The sequence below is a fragment of the Benincasa hispida genome, unplaced genomic scaffold, assembly GCF_027475165.1.
Source record: "Benincasa hispida cultivar pf3 unplaced genomic scaffold, pf3_genome.v1.1 HicScf631, whole genome shotgun sequence".
Taxonomy (NCBI): Eukaryota; Viridiplantae; Streptophyta; class Magnoliopsida; order Cucurbitales; family Cucurbitaceae; genus Benincasa; species Benincasa hispida.
Window position 1 is genome coordinate 1 of NW_028326747.1, and position 13547 is coordinate 13547.

Consider the following 13547-nt stretch of genomic DNA (forward strand, 5'->3'; position numbering starts at 1 on the left):
ACGATCAACGCAAAGTCTTGCGGCGAAGTTGGGCTCGACCAATGTATTCCTAAGATCGCATTCTTTGCATTGTTTAACGCATTATTCTGCACAAAAATATAAAGTTCAACTGCTCTAATGCATTGGATGCATGTGACCATAATATTAGAGAATTTATGCTTAATGGATGCAATTTAACATATTTCATCAACGCAATCCGACATTGTTTAAGGATTCAACACTATGAAAACATGCATTTTTGCCCGTTATTAGTGGGCTCTGTTCGGACTTGGTGTGAGGCAGACGAACAAAGGAAATACAGATCATGTATACGACTTGACAAGTGGGAGAAATTGAAGACCTATCGTATAGGTTGATGTCCAATCATTTAGATAAAACTATGTGATCGTCTAGCAAAAGCTATGCGATCGTTTAGCTCTATTGTTTAGCTCGATAGACTCTACACGATTGTGTACCTTGGGCCAGCAATCGTCTAGCAAAAGATATGCAATCGTTTAGCTCTATCGTTTAGCTCAACAGACTCTACACGACTGTGTACTTTTGGCCAACGATCGTTTAGTAAACACTGCACGATCGTTTAGCTAGCACCTACACGTACCTAGCCCAGTCGTAGTAAATCTGTATTTACTTGACTACTTCCGTGAGTTTCTTTTCGTCGGAGAGAAAACTCAAAAAACTTTTTCAAACTTTTGTGAAAACATCTCTTTTTTAAAAAACTAAGAAATCGATTTCCTTTTAAACTCACGGTTACCATGATCAATAACCACCTACTACATTTGGTTATTTAAAAGAAAAAGTATTAATAATCTAATAATCAATATTATTATAAATATAAATGATAACCAACTTATCATACTATATTTATAACTTATAGTTTTAATATTTCATCTCATGAAACATGTAAACCATAGTTCTTTTTCTATTCCATGGTACTTAATGTAAATCTCATTTACATCAATCCTCTACTAGATGTATCTTATACATTATATCGATTATATCATATATAATCAAAATACCTCTTGTCAATTTGAACATTTCAAATCAATACCATGAACTTGATCCTTCAACATGAATCCAAGCTACCAAGGGGACCTCATGGACCTGTAGATCCGAAGCTCCAACGGTACGTGAATAACTGACTAAATTCTTTAGTCACGGGATCCACTATCCATTAACTTCCAGGCACTCTACTAAAGCCGACAATTGAACTCTCCTCACTACAGACATATTATGTGTCTATCTTAACCAATGAGCAGTGTGACAACCCTTCACAGATCGCTCGTAAGTACAGTTGGGCCAATAACTGTTATGTCCCTATAGTTACCTTTGTCTCCTTAACTACCACTTATCCCTCTAATGAACATAAATCATAGCCTACTATGACTGAGTCTTCTCTTCCAAAGAGAAGTTGTGGCCGTTATGTTCAAGCCCCAGAATCAGCCCTTAAGGGAGCAATCTCTCTACTTATCCCTACTTTGGGAAAGGAGTGAATTCCATATTGTGGATTGAGTTCCTAGCTCCCAGATCAGACAAGTCCCCAAAAGGGTAGGCATGTTGAGTTGGCAATCTGGCCACTCTCACCCATACTAATGAAAGGACCGCCCTCAAAGGTAGGAGTTCACAAAACACTCAGGATTGAGGTCGTGTCACTTATGGTCGTTTAGGTGAGATACAAGCCTCTAGTATCAATGATGTTATATACAGAGTCTAGTCATCTCATGGTCCAGGTCTTATACCAACTCTTTGTATAGGACACCCTCACTCCACGTCTCCATATGAATGGTCTAGATCAACCATCTGTAGTAGTTTACAACACTTGCAAAGCTCTACAAAGCGGGCCATATCCGTAGTGTCACCAAGATCAAGTATCTCACCTTAATCCTAATACTACAGACCGATTTAGGTTATCACTTAAGGCATGATCCACTTGTATATCACATATACATGCTTAAGTTCACATAAGATAACCAAGGAGCTTTGTTTATTGGATATGAGTAAATGCCAGAATTAAATAACATTTATTTTATTAATTGAACAATGTGTATCTTTACAAAACAACGAGACTCCGGGAGAATTAGGACACCAATCCCAACACATCGCATGAGTTATTTCATCTATCAGCAATGAGGACATTGTTGTATGTAAATTTGAGGGTGCTAGTATTGTTATTTTCAACCTTGTTACTTTAAAAGATTTTTTTTAAAAAAAAAATTATAATGTTGAGATCGGATCCTACTCGTATTTGGATGTTCGCATGACACCCGTGGGGGCAAGCCAAAAAAAGGTGGGAATCGTGACCAATGCATAAACCAAGTGATCGAAACTCCTCTGCCAAATAAAGAAATGGGCATGAGTTTTTGCTGAGAAAGAGTGCCTTGCTTGTAGTTGGATGCCCACATGACACCCGTGGGGGCAAGCCAAAATGAAGGTGAGGCATTTGGATCGGCGCAAGATCACAAAAAGAATATCTTAATTGCTCAAGGGTAAAAAAAAAAGCACTTGGAACACCCCGGGTGGATAAAGTTTTAAATAAATCATGCGATGTCCTGGAAACGAGTAAAGTTTTTTTTTTAAAGGTTAAACTTACGGTCCCTAAAGAGTAGAAATATTTTAGGAAAATATCAGGATAGAAATTAAGAAGGCATTGGTTCATGAAATTTGAATAAGGCACCTTGAGAAGTCTAGGTAGGGTAAAGGCGGTTTACTTTTTAAAGAAAATCTTTAGTTTATGCTTGAGGACAAGCATTGTTTTAAATTTGGGGGTGTGATAACTGGTAGAAATACACATTATTACAACTCAAATAAGTAAAACAATGAGAGAATGCGACGGTGAAATAAGCAATATCATGCCCGAAAATGCTAAACTAAAAGGAATTGCGATCGCAAGCGCCCATCGCATAAAAATAGTTAATTTACTTATTTTGTGTAGGAACAATGCGATGGCGCATTTGAAATTGCGATCCAAAGGATCAAGGCGTCAGTGCGCTTGAAGATTGCGATGATGAGAAATTTCTTAAGACATGCATTGACGCATAAAGACTACATATCAAGGAAAAATGCGATCGCAAGACATGCATTGACGCATGAGAAGTTGCGATCTTAAGGAAAAAGGTGTCAATGCGCTTGAAGATTGCGATCGTGGGAAGCTTCTTAAAAAGGTGGCCACATAAATATTGTGCATCAAGGTGATAGCGTAATAAATCATGATGAGACGGAAAGTTGATAACAATCGACTCCAAAATTAGTTTACAAGTCGTTAAAAGCCACACTATAGCAAGTACACTCAACTTTCGATGGCCATTAATCGGCACACCAGAGCAGGGGAATTAATTCTACTCATCATTGCAATCATTCACAAGAAAGGCTGTTTCACCTTGAGCTCTATAAATACCGAAGGCCACCAGTGTAAAAGGGGTGACGAGCTTAGGAGTAGAGAATCAGTTAGTCTATTCACGCACATACTCGTACATATACTAAGAGAACGAAGAAGAGAAAGAAGACGAGGAAGCTGAGAGATCATTCCCGGACAGATCGAGAGACAGCCGAAAAGCCTTACAAGGGAGAGAGGGCCAACACTTGCGAGAGCAAGAATACATATCTTGAACAGAGTTGGAGTGAACAAGAGCAGTGTAAAAGGCCACGGGAAGTAAGACATTGCTTACCGGGCTTCTTATCTCTCAAATCCATTTGATTTTTTTAGAAAATGGAAATGTCATTTCAATCTATGTTCAATCTCTCCAAACCACACATGAATAGCTAAATTTTTAAATGAGTTGATAAATATGTAGCTAGCATGACTTAAGAACTACATTTTATGCGATCATCTTGTCTTTTGTATGTGTCATTCATCATTTGGACATACCTGAGAGAGTGGTCTAAAGATAAAATCTAGGATTGAAAGAGTCAGATTAGAATCTAGGCTTGAGAGAGTCGGATTAGAATCGCATAAGTAAGAAATAGAGACTTAGACATAAGCTCTATTGCTATCAGCACATCACATGCACCCTAAAAATAGGAATGATTATATGCGGTCCCCTTGTTTTATGTGTGCATCATTCATCATCGCATAGACAAGAGTAGAGGCTTAGAATGAGTCTAGCCAACCTAGTAATACAGGAGAAACAGAGGAAAATGTAGAGGAATATGAGGAGACAGCATGTGAGCAACTTGATTTAAGCCAATATGTCTTAGCTAGGGATAAACAAAGAAGAACTATCACACCTCCAGCTATATATATTGAAATGAATTATATGAATCTTGTTTTAAATGTTGTAGTAGCTCCTACTAGCCAAGAACCAACTACATTTGAGGAAGCAACAAGTTGTGCTAATGCAAGGCATTGGATTGAGGCAATGAATGAGAAGATGCATTCACTCAAGATGAATGACACTTGGTCCTTGGTTCCTTTACCAAAAGGGTATAAACCTGTTGCTTCTAAATGTATTTTTAAACTTAAAGAAGAAGTATTTTGTGATCAAAAGCCTAGGTTTAAAGCTAGATTGGTTACTAAAGGGTTTACTCAAAGGGAAGGAATAGACTATGCTATGATTTTCTCTCCTATTGTAAAACAGACTTCAATAAGATTTCCTCTATCCTTAGTTGCTCAAAATAATCTAGAATTGTATCAACTAGATGTCAAAACTGCATTTCTTCATGGACATCTAGAGAAGAAAATCTATATGGCACAACCTAAAGGATTTGAAGTTAAAGGAAAAGAAAATCTCTTTTTCTTACTCAATAAGTATATATATGGGTTAAAATAATCACTTGATACTGGTATAAGAGATTCAATGACTGTATTTCTAGCATTTGGGTTCAAAGGAAGCTCATTTGACATATATGCTTATGTAAACACAGGTTCTTATAATGACAAAGTTTACTTACTCATATATGTAGATGACATGTTGCTGGTAGGTAGGTCTAAAAAAGATCTAACCCATGTTAAAAACTATTTAAAAAGAGAGTTTGATATAAAAGACTTAGGAGAAGCAAGCAAGCTCTTAGGAATAGAGATCTATAGGAACAAAGAGGAGTCTATTTTAAGAATAAGTCAGTCCAACTATTATGAGAAAATCCTTAAAAGGTTGAACATGATTGATGCCAAACCTGCGAGGTTACCCAGCATTTTAAGCTTTCCTCAGCTAACTCCCCTAAGAATTCTGACCAAGAATACCAAAAACAGATGGTTGTCATACCCTATACTCAAGCTGTGTGATTTCTACTAGATCTGATCTCTCATATTCAACTAGCTTAGTTAGTAGATATATGTCTAATACTAGTAAGATACATTGGGAGGCTACTAAATGGATCCTAAGGTATCTAGTTTGGTCTAAAAGCTCTAAGTCAGTCTATCAAAGATCAGCTGAACCAAAACCAGAGCTTTATGGATATGTTGATGTTAACTTTGCTGGTGATTTGGACAAAATGAGGTCCTTAACAGGTTATCTTTTCCTTTTTGGTCCTAATCTAATCAGCTGGAAAGCATCACTTCAGCCTATAGTAGCCCTATCTACAATGAAGCAGAATATATGGCTCTAACTGAAGCAATCAAAGAGGCTTTATTGCTCGAGTGACTGCTGAAAGACTTTGGAATAGATCAAACAGTAGTGAAACTCTACTGTGATAACTAAAGTGCTATCCATTTGTCCCGAAATCCACAATTCCATACTAGAACAAAGCACATCATTAAAGACAAAATTGAGACAGATGAGATAGAAATTTTAAAAGTCCATACTTCTGACCATGTAGCTGATATGTTAACTAAACCTGTTATAAGGATTAAATTGTTTAAATGTTTAGAACAAGTTGGTTCTGAGCTTCCAAACACAGGGTAGACAAACATATCAGAATCAAGAAGATCATGAAGATTACAAGGCATTGGACTCAAGGTGGAGAATTTGAAGAAGTTTGACTTAAATACCTCAGATTTTAGTTTGTTTATAACTAACATTTTGTAACAGTCAGTTGGTATAACCTTATAAATACCACTGATTTTGAATTAAAAAACAGAGAGTTTTCATCATTACTTAGTTTTCTTACAAATCTATAAGCAATCTTCATTAAGTAAAGATTTCAGATCTTCCCATGGATGTAGGCAACCTTGCCAAACCACGTAAAACATTGTGTCACTTTCTTTTTCTCTTATCTTTCTTGTTCAATCGAGTAAACTCTTTACTGCAAATCACACGCCAATCGTTTACATTACAAATTGCATCGAGTAATCAAGTTATCAAGTCAATCGTGCATCGATCCATTGCTATCGAGTAGGTCCAAGTACATCGCTTTCAACTTTGAGTTGTACCGAGTATCGTTCAAGAACCGTCAAGTACAATCGAGTATTAAATCTATTATCATCGAGTTGCATCAAGGATTTAACAGAGACCAATCTTACGAAGAAGGGATTTCTGATCGAGGATTTGGCAGAATTGATTTGAGTCATTTCTTCTTTCTCTTCAACAATGATCTTGAGTATTTGGGACTTGAGAAGGGTCTTCAGGCTAACAATTCAACGGTCAAAACCCAAAATTCCAAACTAAAATTGAATGGGCAGTCGTCAATTTTAAGAAAATCCACGACTGACTTACCAAAAATCTTGCCAAAAAGGTCCCAAACTTCAATCCCAAAACCGGAACACCTACAAATCTGTCTAAACCCACAAAATCCGACGACTGCAACAGCGAAATCTGAGGAGCACGAAAGTCGAAGGATGACCGGCAGCAGCGCCCCTTCGACGGCGGCGGACAGAAGCGTGAAACCCAGATCTGCGGCGTCGGGTACGGTGGAGAGTCGATGGCAGCGCGCGACTTCACGTCCGATGTTGGAGGAGCGACGCGACGGTCGGGCTGAGAGACGCGAACGGCGGCTGGTTAAACTCCGACGGCGGCGTGGGTTCTTACTTGGGGGGTGAGGGGAAGAGACCACGTGAACATGAGAGGAAGAAGAAGATGAATAGTGACTTCTCTTTCTTTTCTTTTTCCCACGCTTCACAGCGAGTTTATATATATATATTAGATAATCTCTTTCCTTTTTCTCTATTTATATATATTTTTCATCTCTTCCTCCTATCACATCAACTCCAATAAACTTAATTATCTCTAAAATTTAAAATAATTTAATTTCTCCATCTTTCTTTCCATCACATCAACTTAGATTTCACCTCCACTTAAGATTAATCTATATAATTATTTTAAAAACCTCTTTTCCTTCTCCTTAAATAAACATAAATCCAAATCCTATTTAGATTCCAATTCAACATATGCGCATAAATTCATCTCTTCTCAAAAATTTCAATTTCTCAAACTTCCAAAAAAAAAAATTAAAAACAAATTCAAACCTCAAATAATTTATACAACTTTCCTTAAATTAAATTCAAAGTTTTATATCTTTTCAAATATTTAATTGATTGAATTCCAATTAAACCAATTATGTTCTCTTAAATCCTTAATTAAAATTTAGATCAAACTCTAGGATTAAAGAGGATAAAATTTTGAAAACCACAATTTTCCATTCCCCTTCTTAAGTTTCAATTCCTTCAAAAACTTTAAATCCAAAAAAAAAAAAAAAAAATCAAAATCAATCTCTTATCCAAATAATTCGATTATCTTTTCAAATTAACGCAATTGTGACTCCAAAATCTTAATCCAATTAGTTCAATTATTCCTTCCCATTAATTTAATTGTAGCTTCAAAATCTAAAGTTTAAGAGAGTTAAAATCCAATATTTTCAAGATTATTAACTCAAATCTCTACTCAAATAATTCACATTAACCATTATAACCTTTTTTAATTATCTTTGATTCTAAATTCAAAATTTTTTTTAAGAGAAACTAAACTCAATAATTTGAAATAATTGACTTAAAATTTCCTGAAATGGATGTTATAATATTAAAGTAAATCGTGAGCAATTGAAAATGCAAAGCAATCATTACAAACTAAAGTATTCAAGGTTCTATTTGAAAAAAAAAATGTAAATCCTATTTTATGTTTTTTTTAGAGATTATACTTGTTTAGTCCAAGATGTAAGTATTAAAGAAAAAAGCTATAGATAGTTTTTATATACTTAATTAGAAAAACAAATAAAGATTTAAAGTGTTGTTTAACCATTAAAAATATCCAATTGAATCAGATTGTTTCGTGTTAAAAACTCCAATCCCTAACATAAAAATATTGAGGGTCATCTTAATGTATAGTCAATGGTTGAGATAACATATTAAGACAAATCTTTTAAAGAAAAATTTTCACGAAAAGAAAAAATATCAAAAAAATAATGACAGACATTGATAGATTTTTACCAGCATATATCATTAAAATTTCCCTATTTTTTAAAATAATTTTTCTTTTTTTTTTTTTTTTTTATTTTTGAAAATCTCCCTCTCCTGTTTTTTTAAGAAGAATTTAGAGGCTCAAAGTTCTATTATATCATTTATCAATCAACACGGCTGTGTCTTACCGCTGGCTTTACACGTAACATTAAACTTTATTCAAACACCATAACTTTACATAATTTATAGGGTACCAAAAAGAAGGAAATAGAAGAGAAGACAGTGTGAAAACTAAGCTTTGCTTCCTTGAAACTCTGCTGCAAAGCTAATTCATTGGCACAATTGAGTGTCAGGCGAAGAACATACAACCAAATGAGTATAAAGACTTGACTTCAGTTCTTGTGTTGCAGCCTCCCACTTTCTGCACCGGCATACGGATCAATCTTGACATTTACGACTGCTGGTTTCCGAGCAGAAAAGGACTCAGCTAGTGCAGATTTTAGTTCCTCAGGCGTTTCGACATAGTATCCTTTACCTCCAAAAGCCTCAATCATTTTGTGATAACTTGCTGATGGGACAAAAGAGGTTGGTGCAGGATCGTGCTTATAGGGTCCGGTAATCTCTTGTGGTGTTCTACGGTCGCCACCATAAACACCGCCATTGTTGAAAACTATCACAACCACTGGCAACTGGTACCGCACAAGCGTCTATTGAAAACCAGAAGAATGTAGATCGAATGAGAACTGATCTCCCACAAAAAATTGAAATACTTCTACACTTGGAAATATGAAAGCACAAAACTTGTCATAGACATTTTGTAAATAGGAAAGAAAAAGAATCCATCTGTTTGTTTCGTGAGATGTCAATTGGATAAACGTTTTGAGATTATGAGCAAAACTGGCCAATCGAAAATTATGAAGAGCTCTTCAGCAAGAACACGAGAGAAAACCTAATACTATTTACATTAAAGCCTAACTCAAAGTAAGATGTACAACTTTTCAAATGCAAATCAGATACAGAAACGTCTAGAACATAAACAGAGATTTAACAATCCACAACTAAGTTTATTAATATCACGAATCGAAATTTCAAACTAATGGGAATTACCATATAATGTTATGGTACCTACATAGGATATTAAATATTCTGAGGTCAACATTCTAGGCAAGGTAGTTGATCTGTAAGACTTGTTGGAACATATAAATTGACCGAACACTCGTGGTGATAAATGAATAAGGAAAATAAAAATACAAAGATCTAAGTGCAGAAAGTAAGGGAAATCTAGAAATCCCCTGTGAAAGAAACAAAATATCAAACCTAAGAGAAAATGAAAATGACATCTAAAACTGACCATCATAACAAGGAAGTAAGGCGTTTGAAAACAGCTTATGAAACATGTCCAAGAATAGTCCTAGAGCTAATGATCACCAGTGTCCACATGTTTTTTGGACCTCATTCATTTTGCCCAAGGAAGAGCTGAAATGAAACATAGTAACCAACCAACAAACATTTACAAACCAGAAAGTAACAATGATGAACCATCATAGCTTGATGTAGTGGTAAATAGGGGGCATGACCTTGATAAAGGCCAAGAGGTCATAGACTCAATTCACGGCGGCCACCTAATATCTTACGAGTTTTCTAGATACCCAAATGTTGTAGGATTAGACAAGTTGTCCTATAAAATTAGTCGAAGTACACGTAAGTTGACCCGAACACTCGTGGATATCAGAAAATAACAATGATGATTGACTTAAGACAACATTTTGAGCCCCAACCAAATAATGGTTTAATATGCAGGACATTCTTCAATGAACTAAGAATCAGATACTGATCATACAACATTCTAATCAATTGCAAGATAACAAATTGATGGAAGGAAGGTGCAAAGGGGATAATAAATACCTCAACTTCCATGGCACTAAACCCAAATCCAGAATCACCTTCCACGGCGACTACCAATCGATCAGGTGAAGCAACGGCAGCTGCAATGCAATAGCCCAAGCCAATCCCCATTGTCCCCCATGTTCCTGCATCCAACCTGGTTCTTGGCTCAGTCTGAACCAAAACTGAGCGACCCACATCCATTGTATTGGCCCCTTCAGAGACCAATATGGGTGCAGGGCTACCGAGAGCCGAAATAGCATCTCGAATGATTCTCATTGGCGTCAAGAAATTGAATGGCACAACATCCCTCGCCAGCTGAACTTCCATTTTCGCCACATTGTCCTTTGCCTTCTGCGAAATGGCTTCAACCCATGGGTGAGATTTTCCAAGACAAAATGGGTCGTCTTTAATCTCCTTGTTTATGGATTCCAATACCTCTTTTGCATCGCCAATCAAACCCAAATGGGGCTTTCTTAATTCAACCTCCTCCTTGCAAATATCAACCAAAATGAACTTCACATCCTTGGACCATTTAGGCGGCTCGCCAAAATGCAACAACCAATTAAGCCTCGCCCCAACCACTAGCGCAACATCACACTTACCAATCGCCAACGACCTAGCGGCGGTAGCCGCAAGCTCATGTGTATCAGGCAACAACCCTTTACCCATTGGAGTGGGAAGAAATGGAATTCCAGTGCTCTCCACAAGCTTCTTCAACGGCCCCTCAGCACGAGCAATCGCCGCCCCTTTACCAAACACAATCAATGGCCGTTCCGCATGTTTCAACAACGAAATCGCTTCCTCAATCTGCGAATTTGGAACTCTATGAATCACTTCGCGATGTGTAAATTCCTCCGCTGCGGCCAATAATCTCTCCGCCTCAGACTCGGAAACAGTTTGATGCAAGACATCCGACGGAAGATCAAAATAGCATCCACCAGGCCGACCAGAAACAGCCGAATTAAGAACTCGAGCAACGCAATTAGGAATCTCGGAAATATCCGTGGCCTTCACGGAAATTTTCGAAAAGGGTTTCACAGCCTCAACCTGATCAAGCTCCTGAAAATCACCACGGCCGAAATCTCTTTGATCGCAAGAACCAGAGATCATCACCAAAGGCCAAGCATTAACCATGGCGTTAGAAACCCCCGCAAGGCCATGAACACATCCAGGGCCAGAAACCGTAAGCAGAACACCGGGGCTGCCCGTTAGATAACCATAAGCAGAAGCGGCATAGCCAGCCGATTGTTCGTTATGAAAGGCAATGAATCGGATTCCCAAAGAAACGGCGCGAGTGGCAAGAGAGGTAACAGGGATTCCGACGACGCCGAACATCCGATCAACGCCGTAGCGGGCCAGCGCCATGGCGGCGAAAACGTTGCCGTCGATCGGGCCGTGAAATTTAAGGTCATTTTGAAGATCTTCAGAAGAATCCCCCATTGGAGCTTCGTGTGAAAGAGGCTAAAATGAAAGAAATCTGAGATATGAAAGCTTTAATGTTAGTGACGACAGACGAGTAGATTTATAAACCGCTCGTAAAGATTTTTCGCTGTTTTTATGTAGACGAAAATACCCTTTGAAGGTTAGGTGATTCTATGGCTTGTAGCCTTGTTGTGTGGGTAATATGGGAAATGTGAAAATATTGTGCTTTGTTGGACTGAGATAGTAGCAAATTTGCATTTTGTTTTGAGAATCGCACCCTTTGCCTCTTTCTTGGAAAAAAAATCCAAGAATTATTTTTTTAAAAAATCCAAAATTTATTTTTTAAAAAAGATCTAAGAATTATTTTTTAACAAAAAAAACATATTATTAAAAATTTATTTAGTCAAATATTTAAAATTGATGTTGGCGAAAGCGTGGAATTTTAATTTTTCAGAGGCTTGTACATATCTATTTCCGAAAAAAAAAAAGCATGTCAATGGATTATTATTATCTTTAATGTCTTCAAAGGACATTTTAGAAAATAAAATAAAAAATCGAAAATTCATATAAATTGTTTGGATTAAGAAGTAAATACTTTCTATTTTAAAAAGATAAATATTTATTCTTATTTACCATATGTTTAAAATACCAAAATTAGCTATTTAAAAAAACCAATTATCGATATCTATAATAAAAAAAAATAGAAAATAAAAAGCAAAGTTAATGGCTGAAAACTTGTATTAAAGGTGATCGCAAACATGAATGAGTTGATTATCATTAGGGGTGGAATTTGATATGCTAGAGGTGATTAATCTCTTTAATAAAATTTTATTAATATTTTTCAATTTTGTCACATCTTTATACATTCATGTTATTACAACTTTGACTTCTTTTCATGGTTGTTCTTTGATGTAAAAAAATGTTTCTCTCAATAGTATTCCCCCTTCTTATTTAAGATGAAGAGGTGAGAGTAGTTAATTTAGGTCCCGTTTGGTAACCATTTGGTTGATTTGTTTTTGTTTTTTTTTTTAAATTAAACCTATTTCATGCACATCTCTTACAATGAATTGCATCTTTTTAAGTATAATTGTTGAATTCTTAATCAAGTTCATAAACAAAAACAACTTTTTAAAAGATGTTTTTTTAGTTCTAAAAATTTGGGTTAATTTTTTAAACCATGAGTAAAAAGTAGATAACAAAGGAAGAAATTTAGAGGTGAAAATAATATTCATAGGTTAAAAAAACAAAATGTTACCAACCAGGATTTTAATTATTTTGTTTTTGTCATTGGTACCTTACAAAATTTATAATTTATTAATCATAAGTATTTCTGTTTTTAATATATTTACTACTGAGTATGAGTTGGTTTTGTTCTCTCTCTATTTTTCCTTTTCTTTTGTTCCAAAGCCAAAATTTTATGCAATTGGGGTTTCTTGAGATGGGTATTATTAGAAGGGGGTAATTCATGTATTTATAAAAAATTTGAGATCCCTAGTTCATCATTCTTGAATCAAATTCTATATTTCTTTTTTTTTCTCTATCAAATACCTATATAAAGTTGATTGGAACTCACATACTATATTAGACGGACATGAAATTTAGTCTCAAAATAAATTCTTTGAGATAATTATCTCAACAATCTCTCTCAAAATTTCCACTGATTTTCTCTACTTAACTTTCATTCATCATGATGGAGGTGGAGTGAACAAGGAAATATAATAGGCAAAAGGCTTTTGAATTTTGATGTTTATATCTACTTAATCTCTAAACTGTCAAAGTTACAAATTTTAATCCTTGAGCTTTCGAGTTTTTTAAGATTCACCATTTAATAAATATAAAATTAAAAGTTTAGGATTACATTAGACATAGAATTCAAACTTATATCTACTAATAGATCAATTCATTATTGAAATTTTAAACTAGTTAAGGACCTATTAGTCACAAAATTAAAAGTTTAGAAACTCATTAGATATAAAAT

The 13547-nt window shown here is 35.6% G+C and overlaps 1 protein-coding gene across 1 annotated transcript; it reads right to left on the minus strand.

Moving 5' to 3' along the window:
* Positions 1-8392: 8392 nt before the first annotated feature.
* LOC150030067 (2-hydroxyacyl-CoA lyase-like) lies at positions 8393-11655 on the minus strand. The gene is made up of 2 exons (XM_090310101.1): positions 10166-11655; positions 8393-8967 (listed from the first exon to the last, which is right to left on the minus strand). The coding sequence occupies exons 1-2, from the start codon at positions 11585-11587 to the stop codon at positions 8653-8655; spliced, it is 1737 nt and encodes a 578-aa protein (XP_090166227.1). The 5' UTR covers positions 11588-11655; the 3' UTR covers positions 8393-8652.
* Between the last annotated feature and the right edge of the window lie 1892 nt (positions 11656-13547).

What these genes read in the sequence shown, in the direction of transcription:
- LOC150030067 (XM_090310101.1), bottom strand. Translation starts at nt 11,587, where the DNA reads ATGGGGGATTCTTCTGAAGATCTTCAAAATGACCTTAAATTTCACGGC. An exon ending in TTAGTGCCATGGAAGTTGAG is followed by an intron (nt 8,968 to 10,165) that starts GTATTTATTATC and finishes GGTTTTCAATAG; the next exon opens with ACGCTTGTGCGGTACCAGTT.